Below are 15,581 nucleotides of genomic sequence, written 5' to 3'. Positions count from 1 at the left end.
TTTACTGGTCCCTCACTCTCTCTTTTCTTTATAGATGAGTTGAAATTCATATAACATAAAATTAACCTTTTAAAAGTGACCATTTCAATAGAATTTAGTACATTCACAATGTTGTAAAACCACTATCTCCTAGTTCCAAAACTTCCTCAACCCAAAATAAAACCCTGAACACATAAATCAGTTGTTCTCCATCCTTTCTTCTCTCCCTCCAGTCCCTGGCAACCACCCATCTGCATTCTGTCTCTATGGATTTACCTATTTTGGACATTTCATATAAATGAAATCATACAGTGTGTGCCCTTTTGTGTCTGGCTTCTTTCGCTAAGCATAGTGTTGTCGAGGTGCAGCCACACTGTAGCATAATTTTTATGACCATGTAATATACCATTGTACGGATATACCAATTTTGTGTATCTGTTCATCAGTTGATGGACACTTGGATTGGTTTCATATTTTGACCCTTTCCTGGTCTCTATCACAATCTCCCTCCTTTGATGCCCCTCAGCACTTTGCATCTCTCCAGTGGCATAATGCGCTCCTTCTTTACACTCTAGTTGTGGGGGGTTTATTCCCTCTACTAGACTCTAAGCCCTTAGGGCTAGGATGGTTTCTGGTTCCCTCTCAGTGCCCCTGTAACACTGCACAGGAGCTCACACACTGCAGGTTCTTGGTAAACTTTGGTTGAACTGAGTATATAGGATGGTTTCTGGTTCCCTCTCAGTGCCCCTGTAACACTGCACAGGAGCTCACACACTGCAGGTTCTTGGTAAACTTTGGTTGAACTGAGTATAATGTGCAATTTTATTGGCATTGTCCCCAGCAACAGAGACTTAAACTTTCCATGGATACATCTTGTGACTAGAACAACAAACAGAGTTCTTGGCTTTTTTTTCTCTTTTGTCCACAGGAGAGGCAGCGGCAGCTTGAAAGTATGGGAATTTCCCTTGAGACATCTGGCATCAAGGTGGGAGATGACAAGTGCTATTTAGTTAACCTAAATGCAGACCCTGCTCTCAATGAACTCCTTGTTTATTATTTAAAGGTAAGAGAATAAATAAGTTGACAGTTGAAAATCCTGATCGAATCATGCACAATTCCCAATTGGATCTGGGTGCCTGTCTGCTTTATTTTGCTGTTGTATCAAGTTTGGCCTTCATTGAAAGTAAGAGAATTGAAGAACAGTTAAGTTAGGATTAAGAATGAAAAATAGTTATTTTATATTATCCTGGGTCTTCGCAATTGGGGCTGATTTCCTATAGGTGCAGGCATCAGAGGGGCGTGGGTGGCCTGTAGAGGTGTCCAGGTGACCCCTGTCTTTTGGGGAGGCCTCAGATGGGAAGTGACAAGGATTCTGAGATGCTCCAGGTTCAGCCACAAGGATTCTGGAAAGCTCTGCAGGTTCTCAGTTAAGCTTCCAAGTCATTCTAAGGAGATCAAAGTATCGGCGTAGGCCTACTAAAAATCCTCAGGCTGGATGAGAGGGGAAAGGTTCTTCCAAGTCTGTCCCTTCTAAACCTGCATCCTTAGGAAATGATGTTGGTTCAGTAATCACTTGTCAAGCATGACCTTTTGAAGTTGGCATTTTGATTTCAGGTTTTACCACTGGCTGGTCTCAGATTGGGTAGCTTATTGCAGCAGTTCTTAAGCTTTCTGGATTTTAGGACCCATCTGTACTCTTACACAACATCAAGGACCTCAAAGAACTTTTGATTATATGGGTTATATCTATCTATATTTGCTGTATTGGATTATTAAAGGTGAGGGATATTTAAAATATACAAGCACACGATTTGTTAGTTTTGAGAGCAATGACATCACATGTCCTGTAGCCACTAGAAAACTCCACTATACACTTGTGAAAAATAGTGCAAAGGCCAATAACATACCAGTGTTCTTACTCAAGTTGTTTTAAGCTTATGGGCCTTCTGGGGTTCTTGGACCATGCCTGCAGAACTTCTGGATTATTTATTAAGTGACAAACAAGACATCTATTTGACTTGGGTCATGAAAATGACACTGACACACTCCAACTTACACAGAACACTCTGCTGACTATAGGGGCATTTTTAATCACAATCACACAGTTTCTGAATCATGATCACATATAAATGTATGTGGTAATATTAAATTAACTATCAAGGATTGGAGACTTAGGGAACTCAAAGACAACTTACATGTACTATCCGAAACCCTTAATATCTAAATGCAGAAGTATTACCCACTTCTGGAAAGAGTAGATAAGCAGTTTGTTAAGAGTGCTGATATGCCTAGAGAATATACAAAATGCAATGGAGAATAAACTAGAATTGAAAAAAGAAGGCTTGATTTTCTCTCATCCTTTTTGTTCAACTTTTTCCAGAGACGTAAGTATGATCCAAATAGCCCTAACTGAGAGTTCGCCAAAGGACTTTAGATCTGTTTATTTAGGAAATGATTAAAGGGTAAGGAAGTCTTTCTGAAATCTTATAAAAGACAATGCTTTACATTTTCTCCTTTGAATAGGGATGTAGTATTAATAATAATGATTAAACAATTTTCAGAGTAATTGAAATATAGAGGGAATTAAACTGTGAACAAATTGACCCATAAAGTTCATATGTGTCTGAAACCTCAGGAACTTAAATTCATACTGATTTGTATATTGTATAACCCACCAGCTTCAATACTCTACAGAATAGTGTTATTAAAAATTCTGCTGTTTTTAATGTTTTAAAAAGTTAAATTAAAAAAAAATACAACTTTCATTGAGACTGCTTTTAGTGGCTCTTGAATTTATATAGAACAGAACTATTTTTCAAAGCACTTTCATTGTTACTGCAGATGATCCTTTAAAGAATCCTGTCAAGTAGGTCAAATAGATTAAAAAAATAAATAAAAATAGATACAAGCCTAGAGTGAAATGGCTTATGTACAGTCACATAAAGAATATGTGGTTGAGTCAAAATTGGAACTCAAGGTATTCTATGAAGTTTGGTTTCTTTCTAGTTTAAAGCAGTCTCTAATCACGGATGATCAAGTTTTTTTTGTAGCAATTAACTATTTTAATTTAATGTGCTAAGGTGCACTTTTGAGGATAATGCCCGAAATATCTAGCATCTCCTGTGTGATTCTGATTCCCTGAGTATTGTTGTATGTTGGGTTATTCAAACTAATTGTGGTAAATTTTGTGGACTGACTTGTATGCTTTTCCTTTCTCTCCATGATGACTTATCACTAGGATCATACCAGGGTGGGTGCAGATACCTCTCAGGACATTCAGCTCTTTGGAATAGGAATTCAGCCTGAGCACTGTGAGATTGATATAGCCTCCGATGGGGAGGTTTGTCTTACTCCAAAGGAAAGTGCAAGGTAAGGAAAAAAAAAAATAATGTACCTTGCATGCTTTATTTCCAGAAGGAGAAGAATGACCCTTTCTGTTTGTTTGCTTCACTTATATCAAATGAAGACTGTGCTGGATTCCCAGGGGGGTTTGTTTTCTAGCTGTAGAAAGGGTATAACAACTATGTAAGAGATCACTCTGATTGTGACTTGACTGGCTGTGTGATCTGGAGAAGACAATTCTTTATCTAAATTCCAATTTCCTATTGTAGTAAATGGAGTTAATAGCAACTACTTCATAAAGAGTTGTAAGATTAAATAAGATAAAACATCTTATTTAATCACTTGGCTCAGTGCCTGACACATATATTGAATATAAAGTTATTCAGTGCAATTCATTGTGTAAAAAACAGTTAATCATAACTTGTATGAAAGATTCCTAAAGCAAGCTGTATAATGTACAAATGTAAGAATTGGCAGGATAATGTGTTTATTATTTCATTTCTATCATGTGGTGTCTGGAATTATTTTATAATCAAGTATAAAGTTTAAATGAAGTTCTATAAAATATTCATCAACCTACAAAGTAATTTATAACACTGTCATTTTTATGAGGAAGATATTACAGTCATTTCAAACTTTTTGTTAGTATGGGCCATATAAATTCTAAGTGATGCAAATACTACATACTATATGCATGCTGTATTTATGTGAAATGTAATATAAAGCAATAAATCTATGGAGACAGAAATAGACTAGGTTATTCCCTAGGTGGAGATGTGTATTATCTTCATCATAGCTGGTTGTCTCTTTCTTTTTTTAACTCTGTATGTATGTGTGAAATGTAACATATATACAAAAAAGCAATTAATTTCCAAATACATTTTAACAAGTAGTTATAGAACAGATTTTAAATTTTGTTGTGGGTTACAGTTCCATGATTTTTTCATTTTTCCTTCTAGCTTCTCCTACTCTGGAGACCAACAGAAATATCAATATGATGATTCAGCAGTCATACTCATTGGTTAAATCCTAATATACTCCTCCTTTTCTTTAAATAACGTATATATAAAAACAATAAATTTCAGAGTACATTGCAAGAAGTAGTTGTGGAACAGATTTCAGAGTTTGGTGTGGGTTACAATTCCACAGTTTTAGGTTTTTCTTTCTAGCTGCTCTAAGGTACTGGAGGCTAAAAGAAATATCAGCATAATGATTCAGCACTCATGTGTTAAACCCTACCTTCTCTGTATAACTCCACCATCATCTTTGACCTTTTTCCCACTCTTTGGATATATTTGGGCTATGTCCATTCTAACTTGTTCATGTTAGAAAGGGCTGTCCATAATAACAGGATAGGGGGATGGAACTAGTTCATGTTCTGGAAAAGCTGGTCCCTCTGCATTTCAGGATTTACCTGGTTCAGAGACCCATCTGGAGGTTGTAGGTTTCTGGAAAGTTACCCTAGTACATGGAAGATTTGTAGAATCTTATATAATGATCTAAGTATTCTTTAGAATTGGCAGGAATGGTTTTGGTTGGGGTTTTGCAAGTTATGATAGGTAGCAATGTCTAACTGAAGCTTGTGTAAGAGTGACCTCCAGAATAGCCTCTCAACTGTATTTGAACTCTCTCAGCCACTGATAGCTTATTTGTTACACTTCTTTTTCTAGCTTGCTAGCTGCCCGAATGCAATATACCAGAAACAGAATGGCTTTTTAAAAGGGAAATTTAATAAGTTGCTAGTTTACAGTTCTAAGGCTGAGAAAATGTCCCAATGGCAACAAGTTTATAGAAATGTCCAATCAAAGGCATCCAGGTTAAGATACCTTGGTCCAAGAAGGCCAGTGAAGTTCAGGGTTTCTCTCTCAAGTGGAAGGGCACATGGCAAACACAGTCAGAGTTTCTCTCATCTGGAAAGGCACATGGTGAACACAGTCAGGGTTCCTCTATCATCTGGAAGGGCACATGGCGAACACAGCGTCATCGGCTAGCCTTCTCTCCTGGCTTCCTGTTTCATAAAGCTCCCTGGGAGGCATTTTTCTTCTTCATCTCCAAAGGTCACTGGCTGGTGGACTCTGCTTCACGTGGCTATGTCATTCTGCTCTGCTCTCTATCAGATCTCTCTTATTCTCCAAAATGTTTCCTCTTTTATAGGACTTCGGAAACTAATCAAGACCTACCCAAATAGATGGAAACACGCCTCCAGCTAATCCAGCATAACAACCACTCTTGATTAAATCTCATCTCCAGAAATATGATCTAATTACAGTTTCAAACATATGGTGCTGAATAGGGATTAGAAGAACTGGCTGCTTTTACAAAATGGAATTAGGATTAAAACATGGCTTTTCTAGAGTACATACATCATTTCAAACCAGCACACTTCTTTTCCCCCTTTTTGTCAGGGTGGCATTATTGATCCCACAGTGTCAGGGCTAGACTCATGCCTGGGAGTCATCTCCCATGCTGCCAGGGAGACATTCATCCCTGGATGTCATGTTCCACATAATGGGGAAGGCAATGATTTCACTTGCAAAGTTGGTCTTAGACAGAAAGAGGCCACATCTTAGCAACAAAAGAGATCCTCCGGAGGTGACTCTTAAGCATACCTATAGGTAGGGTCAGCTTCTCTGCTATATACATAAGCTTCACAAGAGCAAACCTCAAGATTAAGGGCTTAGCCTTTTGATTTGGGTGTCCCTAATGTTTGGCACAGTATGCCGGGTTTCCCCAGTGGTAAAGTTTAATAATTCCATAGTTTTTCTCCTAGCCCTCAAGGAACTTTGCAAATATTTTTTGATTATCTGCTTAATGTACTCTGGGATGTATCCAGGCATTACATTAAGTTATACAGGGTTAAAGACCCTCTTTCTTTTTCTGGGCTCCCTGTGTTTGAATTGTTAAAATGCTCTATCCAGACAGGTTGTGCTAGATTGTCCTAAAGAAAATTTAGGTTCTGGACATAATAAAACTTCCTTCCTTTGACCTCAGAGTGCCCCTGTATTCTTAATCCTGATCAGACCCGATCAGCTTCATTCTCATCTCTAAATACCAGGTTTTACATATATAAAACAGCCCCTCAGAATCCAGAAATAACAGATGCCACTCTGGACTAAATGTGACTGTTCTAAGTAGGAGCTTACGATCTAGGCCTTCTTTTGAGGGATGCTAGCAGCCCTTCATCACCATTGCCTAGATCCTGTGTTTCAATAAGACTTACGAATAATTCTGTTTTTCTTTCATTTTATATTAGTTGGAATACATCTATGAAGGGAAAGTTCCTTCAGTTATCTCTTTGGCTAGCAGGGCTGGGTTTTGAGTGCCTTCCCATCACCTGAGGTCTTCCCTTGTGTTCCTACAGGTCCTGTGTAAATGGCGTCCCTGTGTGTACCACCACCCAGCTGTGGCATGGTGATAGAATCCTATGGGGAAATAACCACTTTTTTAGGTAATGTCTTTGTATTCACTGATGTTTTCATATTTTCACTGTGATCTGTTGAAGTGCAAAACAAGCTGATTTTCTCTAATGGTGAAAAATCCACAGAATTAATTTGCCTAAGAGGAAACGGCGAGATTGGTTGAAAGACTTTGAAAAGGAAACGGGCCTGCCGGAGCACGACCTGGATGCAACCAGTGAAGCTTCGTCGGAACCAGACTACAACTATGAATTTGCACAGATGGAAGTCATCATGAAAACACTGAACAGCAATGGTGAGAGGCTGACTCGGTACTCCCTTGTCTGTCGTGGGAGGTCCCATATCGTGTACCCTTCAATGAGGGGTAAGTATGTATAAAGTTAGTGTCCTTCCAAGATGTAGACACACCAAATCACTGCTTCCTGTAAAGTGCCATTGATAGGGTCTGAAAGGACCCCAGCAGGTGGTTTGTTCCCTTGGGCATAACAGGGAGATGAATGCTCCCTGTTTGGAGGCTCTTTGTCCCCCAGCCAGGCATGGTAACATTCCTAGGATCCTTGAGTCTTGGGTGACTGTGATGAAATTGCTTATCAAGTTTTCTGTGATTGAGCCTGTCACTTTTAAATCCATCAGAGAACAAAAATCCATGGGGGCGTATGAATGCAGGAATTTCAAATAGAGCCTAATGGTGAGATAAAGGTCACAACATTTTATTATAAATTTAATTGGAAACTAAGGAGACTTATTTAATAGACCCAGGTAACTTTTATAAAAATAATAGTAAAAATGAGGCTCATATACAGGCTTTTTGTTTGGTTTATAGACCAGCCTGTCTCGGATCTTTCAGGAAGAGATTCTCCTTAAAGCCTTCCTTCTAGACCCCTCTCTCCAGAAAGTTCTGACGTTGTATTAGAGTCAGCATTCCTTTAGTTCTTCTTTCTTCCTCACTGCTCACATGCTCTTATGTGCACTCAATAAAATACACACCATATCCTTTTCCTTGCTTTCTATTTTATAAATCTGCCATTTCCTTTTCTCATATCCCAATCTCCTAATTCCCAGGCACCAGAAGAAGGACATAAAAGTTTCGCTTACCAAACACTAGACAACATATACGAGACTTAAAACTATTTTGCAAATATGAAGTTGAGGCTATATTTGGAGACATCTGGGAAGATGTTCTGTTAGTTTCTAGACTTGATCCAACCTCATTTTCCCATTTATCTGCTCTTTGGGTACCTAAGGACACCTAGCTTCAACCAGGAAGGATCTCCAGGGATCCTGAGAGCCTTTAGGACATGCAGCTTCTAGCTGACAGGATACTTGGAGAGCATTTTGTTTTTCACAGTTGTGCTTGAACGCCTGCTTTCTCATTCCAGTCTTTGAAGTGAAGAATGTCAGCATATATTTGTTCTAGTTCATGAAAGATCTTTTTTATACCTGTTTTGGGCTGTTTGGGGTTTTGTTTGTTTGTTTGTTTGGAGTAATGAAAATGTTCTAAAATTGATTGGGGTAAGGAATGCACAAGTATGTGCTGATAATGGTGAGCCACTGATTGTATGCCTTGGATGGATTGTAGGGTGTGTGAATATTTCTCAATAAAACTGCATTAAAAATATAAGGAATGTGAACATAGCTAGAGAATTATGAAGCAGACTTCTGGCATATAACTTTGAGATTCCATTGCAGGAATAAAGATTTTGCCTTTTTAATTTATTTCTGTTTATGCATTTTTAGCTCCATGGACTTCTTTTTGAATTTTAAAAGTGAAGCGTGAACAAAAGGCCAGACTGTGAAAAACAAATGTAATGTACAGATATGAAGAGTATGAAACAACAACAAAAAAATGGAAAGAAGTTTGTTAATTTCTTTCTTTAAACATCATTAAGGTTAGGGTATTAAGACGAGCTCCTAGGGCTTTTGACACAGGAGTGCAGAAAACAATAGCTAGAAATCAAACTTCAGTCCTCTCTGCTACTTGCCCACCAAGCTTCTGAAAGTCCTTCCAAACTGATATTCAGACATCCAAATTACATGAAAGCATCATTTAACAACATATCTGAGCCATAGAGCTCCCACAAATGATTTAGTGGATGCCTGAGTTGGTGCCTGGTTGTGGCAGAGTGTGGCAGGAGGGTATAGGTTCCCTACCCCAGGAGAAAGAAACACCCATTTGGAGAGAGATGATTTCTTTAGAGAAAGACATAGAGTTCTAGATATCTCTATTCTCTAATTCTGCAGAATATCCAAGTGCTGTTAATGTAATCACTTCCCCATCCCAGATCACAGGTTTCTAATTTTACCCCATTGCAACCTTCTTAACGTATCTGTCAAACTCCTGAATAACCGATCAGTATTTAGCATTTGTTAATTCCTCCAGTCTCCTGTTAGTCTAACCAATTAGGGTCATCAGTCTCCTAGCTCATAGTAGTCGCTTGAGCTCCCCATTTGTATTCCAGATTGGGTTTTCTCTCCGGGTTGAGTTTGTCTCTGGAAGTGGTGTTTCTGCACCCCACCCGTCTACACCTGTCCCTTGGTGAATGACACGTCCTCGGGGGGCACACGGGTGTGAGTGTTGGAATGCTGGAAGTCACAGTGCCACTCACTGTGCTTCCCCTCTACTGCTAGGTAGCTTCCCGGTCATAAGCCTGCCTGCCTGGTGGTCATCCCCTTGGTGGTCTTATTTGAAGATTCTCTTCCCTCTCGTGTGGTTTCAGACGAAGCTCCTCCACAAACGCTGGGAGAAAGGTTTTTCATGGATGGGCCTTAGCATGAGGGAGCTTGACTGGATTTTGGCCGGGCTGTTGGCTGATGCTTATGCTACAGACGTTGGCAAAATCTAACATGATTGAGAAGAAGCTGAAGTTTCCTGCCTGACAGAGCTACTCTGTGTTTTTGATTGAGAAATGTTCCTTTTCAGTGATGACCCCCTTATGTTCCAACTCCATTACCATCCCAGTGTTCAAAATGTAGTTGCTCCCTTTTCCCATTATACCCAACAGCACTGAAAGGTATTATTGGGGTGACTGCTATTCTCACTAACGACGTTTATTAACAGCCCACACTCCAGGGCACTAGTAATTCCAAATATGTGTTCACATGTGTATCCTGATAATAGACTAGAAAAATATGAGGTTTTGAAAATGTTTTGTTGTGGTAATATATATACAAAGTATTTTTTTCCTTTCTTTTTTTTTAGAGAAGTTGAGTTTATGGAAAAATAATACAGAAAATACGGAGTTCCCACTTATCACCTTATTGTCAACACCTTGCATTAGTGTGCTACATTGTTACAATTTATGAAAGGATATTTTAAAAATTGTACTATCAATTATAGTCCGTGGTTTGCATTCGTGTCCTCTAATTGTTATACAGTCCTATGTTTATTGCTTATTTAAAAATTTTTATTCTAGTAATGTGTGTATAATCTAAAATTTCCCATTTTAACCACGTTCAAATAGTTCTCTGCTGTTAATTATATTCCCAGTGTTGTGCTGCCTTCATCACCATCCATTACCAAAACTTTTCCATCACCCAAACTCCAAGCTCTGTATCAATTAAGCACTGATTCCCATCCCCTACCCCTACCCCTATCCCATCCCCTAGAATAATGTGTTTTTGTTTATTTGCTAGCTAGTCAGTTATTGTGTTCAGTTTTTCAAGCAGCTGTAGGTTTACAGAGGAAATCATACAGAGTTATGCAGGAGTTGCCCAGTGTTAGAATTCTTGCCTGAAATGCCAGAGACACGGGTTGGATTCCCGGAGCCTGCACGTGCCAAAAAAAGAAAAAAATACGGAGTTCCCATGTACCTCCCATTCTCTATTAACATTTTACATTTAGTGTGATACATTTGTTAAAACTGATGAACCAGTATTATAATTATGTCATATTGTATATTATAATTATTTCCTTATATTATGTATATACTTTATACAGTATAGATTGTTATAATTATTTCATTATATTATGTATACACTCTATGCAGTATACATTATATTATATATTATAATTATTTCATTATATTATGTATATACTCTACAGTATATGTATATATTATATGTATTATCTATTTTATTACATATTAGAATTATATCTTTATAATTTATCAGTTTTGAGTCTCTAGAATAAATAATGATCTAAAATTCAATTCATTTGAATTAAAAATAGAAGAAAATCTAGTATCTACGGACAGAATTCCTTCTTCCTAAAGCTTAAAAATAGGAATCAGATGCTCATCTATTTTCATAGTGTAAAGTTAGTTCTAAAGTAAAGGACAAGTCAGGAGCTGTCTGAGCATCGCTGAACCAGCTTATTTCATCTGGGATTGAAAGGTGGTATTTTGTTGTTTATTTGTTTTGCTTTCCCTGAATTTGATTCTTTGGGTGTTTTGGTGTGAATTAATTTTAATTCTCCTTCTTACATAATTGCTCAGTCACCATGTGCACCATCTTCTCTTTGCCATTCTCAGAACTGATTGGTTCATTTGAACTCATTTAATAGCTAGATACCGAATAAAGAATAATCAATTAGAGACAAGAAAGTGCTATTCCCAAATTAAATGTAGTTCCTTCTCTCTTACTAAAATATCTGCCTTTTTGGTATTCTGGGCATAGATACCAGGCTCAGTGAATTTTTTTTTTTATTAATTAAAAAAAATTAAGAACAAACAAACAAAAACATTAACGTATCATTCTGTTCTACATATATAATAAGTAATTCTCAATATCATCACATAGTTGCATATTCATCATTTCTTAGAACATTTGCATTTTTTTAATTCAGAAAAAGAAATAAAAAGACAACAGAAAAAGAAATAAAACGATAACAGAGAGAAAAAAAAAGATTATACATACCATACCCTTTACCCCTCGCTTTCATTTATCACTAGCATTTCAAACTAAATTTATTTTAACGTTTCTTCCCCCTATTATTTATTTTTATTCCATATGTTCTACTCGTCTGTTGACAGTGTAGATAAAAGGAGCATCAGACACAAGGTTTTCACAATCACATAGTCACATTGTGATAGCTGTATCATTATTCAGTCATCCTCAAGAAACATGACTACTAGAACACAGCTCTACAATTTCAGGCTGTTCCCTCCAGCCTCTCCACTACATCTTGAATAACAAGGTGATATCTACATTTAATGCATAAGAATAACCTCCAGGATAACCTCTTGACTCTGTTTGGAATCTCTCAGCCAGTGACACTTTGTCTCATTTCACTCTTCCCCCTTTTGGTCGAGAAGGTTTTCTCAACCACTTGATGCTGGGTCTCAGCTCATTCTGGGATTTCTGTGCCATGTTGCCAGGAAGGTCCACACCCCTGGGAGTCATGTCCCACGCAGACAGGGGAAGGGTGGTGAGTTTGCTTGTTGTGTTGGCTGGAGAGAGATGCCACATGTGAGCAGCAAAAGAGGCTCTCTTGAGGGTGACTCTTAGGCCTAAATTTGAAGTAGACTTGACCTATCATTTGTGGAGTTAAGTTTCATATGAACAAACCCCAAGACTGGGGGCTCAGGCTCACTGAATTTTAAAACAGTTCATTGAAGAAGAGGAAAGTTATGGGGTGGGAAATAAAACTGTGTGTAATCTCCGAATTTCTGATTGGCTGTTTGTGAACAGGCCAGATCATATTTGGATTCTGCCCTGTACCATATAATATCATAGAGTCAGGTTAATTGTCTTGCTGATTAGAATGATTGCCTATTTTAAAATATGCTGTTTAGTGGTGAAAGCTGGAAACTGGTTCGTCAATTTGATAAGAGTGTGTTATCAAATATTTCTAAGAGAAAGCTATTCCAGACTTTTATTGGGATCAGCAATAAAACAAAAAACAGCCCCTGTAGTTCCACAAGGAATGTGAGTAGTAAGAACACACCAGGGAGTCCCCCTGGACAGGGCTTCAGTGCTGTACTCTGGGGAAGCCTGGGGGCGGAACACATCGAGCTGCTCTCCTTCTATATCTGCCTTTATTTTGTAGCCACTGGTAAGGTATGGAGAGCAGAGATGGTGCAGGGTCATGGCAGCTACTATAGCAGCTTAGAACAGCCTCAGTCTCTTTGTCTCAGCATTGGCACACATCCTTAGGGTCAACTCCCCTCTACCTCATCCATTTGGGTGTGTAACTACACCCATGATTAATAAATAGAAATGAGGATTAAATGTCTTATTTAGAGTCTTTTAGCAAAATCCCTGTAATGCAAGTTTAGAAAATGGTTGTGTTTTGCAGTTTTCTTTCTCTGGAAAAGATCCATAAACAAAAAGAGCCCTTGAAATAAGGCTTTTTATAAATATAAATGCATGATGAGCACCCTGTCCTTTCTTTTTTACACTCAGAACCTGAACATAGGATATATATATATATCTTTGGGGTATATCTGTGTGTGTATTAAGTACTGAATTATAAAATTTTATATCTGCAAAGAATAGTAATATTTTTGTAGGCATCTAGTCTTTAATAGAGCACTAAATTTGAGCAAACCATTGAGGATAAGACTACATCAGTTTGTTACAGAGCTAATGTCCTACCCCAGGTAATTAGCTCTGATCTTAGTTGAACACCTGGCTATATCATTTATTAGCTTTGTGATCTTAGGTATGCTACTTAGCCTTTCTGAGTCATAATTTCCTCATATTTAAAATGAGGTTGATACCCGCCCTTAGCTTTGTTGCAAGACTTTGACAAGATCACCCATGCAAAGGGTATAGTACCTCTACCTAGTTGGATCCAGAAGCTAGTAGAATTATTTTTGCCATTGTGGTTGTCATTTTTATTAAAACAACTTACCTGTACTGTGCATATCTCATGATTTTTTACATTGCTTCCTACTTTTTGTTTTGTTAACTTTTTAAAAAACTAAGCTGCTGGCTTTTTCTCGTGTTGCTTTCATTAAAAATTAGCACAGTTTACATGTATATTTCCCAAATTTGTAAGGGTCTTTTGGAACAGTCAGTCAATAGCCATCATCTGTGATATAAAAATTCCTCTTGAGTCATTTTATGTTTCTACTCTTCTGAAAATTAGCACCGAATAGCAAGCAATGCACAAGGAGGATATTATGTCTCAGACGAGTCTGAGACCTCATCTCCTCTAGATCCTGTATGCTTCAAGGAAATACTTTTCTGTCTGTGATTTTCTTATTCTGTCATCCAGATAATCTAACATACTGATTCCCTACAGTCTACTCACTTAGAGATACCAGTACCTTTCTTTTCTGCACGTGTGGCCAGCGCTTTAATTTTTCTGTGTGGCATCCAATTCATTTAGTAAATTCTGAGCCAGTCTCCTGCCCCATTCCCACCTACAGCAATACCAGGACTTGTTGTCATAGTGATACCTTGAGCAGGATCCATTGGCGTCTCTAAACCTGCACCCATGAGTATGTGGTGAACTCTCGGTCAGCACCAGCTCGGCTTTGGAAGCAATCTCTTGTTATTTCTGCAAGTGAATTGCTCTCTTAGATATTAGTACCTGAGAATTTGCCAGATGATATACTCAATCCATGTTTTCTATTTCAAACATGTGTTGTGATATGGAAGTTTCTTCCTACTTTAGAGAAATCTAAGCATAATAAGATTTGTGGTTAAAATCATAACTATGAAGAAACACTTTGTCATGTACCCATACCTAAGCTAAATGGGCATAGAAATCAGTTGCTATACAATTAAATCTTGCATGGCTCTGTTGCTCTGAATCTCATGATAATTTTCTTCTCTACGGATGTGATCACATCCTCTTTACTTCCCCACCCCCACCCCACCCCCCAACCCCGCTTGAGTAGATTAATGATCTGTCTAAACATTAGGATGAGCTCATTAGAGTAATGAAAGCAAGTTGTGGACTTGGCGAATGTTTACATGTAGGTCCTTTATCTACAATGTTAGCTGAAAGAAAATCGGTGATTTCATTGATGGGACCCCTCATGTCTCTCAGAGAAAACAAACTGAAGAGCCGAGCTCTGGAGGAGGCCGATGATTCATGCTGGGAGAAGAAACACTGACAGGCTGGCCTGTCTTAGCCACCCATCACCCACACCTTCTCTTGTCTCTTGGCTCACCAGACCCAGTTCAAAATGTGGTTCAGGTCCTGGAAAAGCAATACCTAGAAGAAAAGAGGAGTGCCCTCGAAGAGCAGCGGCTTATGTACGAGCGGGAACTGGAGCAACTCCGCCAGCAGCTGTCCCCCGAAAGGCAGCCCCCGAGCAGTGGCCCCGACCGCCTGGCCTACAGCAGCCAGACTGCCCAACAGAAGGTGACCCAGTGGGCGGAGGAGAGGTGAGCCAGGAATGAGCCCCCAGGGCAAGGCCTAGAGGCCGTGGGCTTGTGGGGAGGGGCTCGTGAGCGCAAACCTAGCGAAGAAGAACTTTCAGCCCCCTATCTGGGTTGTTAGCAGTTGGCTTTTCCTTCCAACAATATTGTCCATCAAAAGTATGTTCACTACTGTGTTAGGTGTAAAGACTCTCTGCTCCCTTACCCCTTGGAAAAATGGTACGAAGTTAGACAACATAGACTGCTTGGCATTGAAGTAAAGGAAGTGTGACTAATTCTTCAGCATAAAAGCACTTTTCCTAATTTTTTTATTTCCCTTTTTATTCTGTTTAAATACAACTTTAGTGTGAAAAATCTAGTGAATGTGAATTTTTCACATGAAATGACTTCAAAAAATTCACATCACAACTCTCCAAGGGGGTAGTGATGGAGGAAATGGTAATGGTGATACTAATTACAGGATAATAAATTATTGCTGACTTTTATTGTGTTCTTACCACATTCCAAGCATGGTACTAACTTTATTATGCCATAGCAACCATTATCCCTATCTCATAGAGAAGACAGTAA

At 38.5% G+C, this 15,581-nt stretch overlaps 1 protein-coding gene across 4 annotated transcripts in view; it reads left to right on the top strand.

Moving 5' to 3' along the window:
- KIF13A (kinesin family member 13A) overlaps positions 1–15,581 on the top strand; it is a 268,116-nt gene that overhangs the window by 195,130 nt on the left and 57,405 nt on the right. For all 4 annotated transcript variants that reach the window (XM_077143440.1, XM_077143438.1, XM_077143439.1 and 1 more), the window contains exons 13-17: positions 908–1,042; positions 3,218–3,348; positions 6,683–6,769; positions 6,866–7,032; positions 14,804–15,017. In XM_077143440.1, the coding sequence (XP_076999555.1) occupies positions 908–1,042; positions 3,218–3,348; positions 6,683–6,769; positions 6,866–7,032; positions 14,804–15,017 (734 nt within the window). The remainder of the gene's footprint in view (positions 1–907; positions 1,043–3,217; positions 3,349–6,682; positions 6,770–6,865; positions 7,033–14,803; positions 15,018–15,581) is intronic.

Source organism: Tamandua tetradactyla, chromosome 25, assembly GCF_023851605.1.
Source record: "Tamandua tetradactyla isolate mTamTet1 chromosome 25, mTamTet1.pri, whole genome shotgun sequence".
Classification (NCBI taxonomy): domain Eukaryota; kingdom Metazoa; phylum Chordata; class Mammalia; order Pilosa; family Myrmecophagidae; genus Tamandua; species Tamandua tetradactyla.
This window is presented reverse-complemented; position numbering and strand designations above follow the sequence as displayed.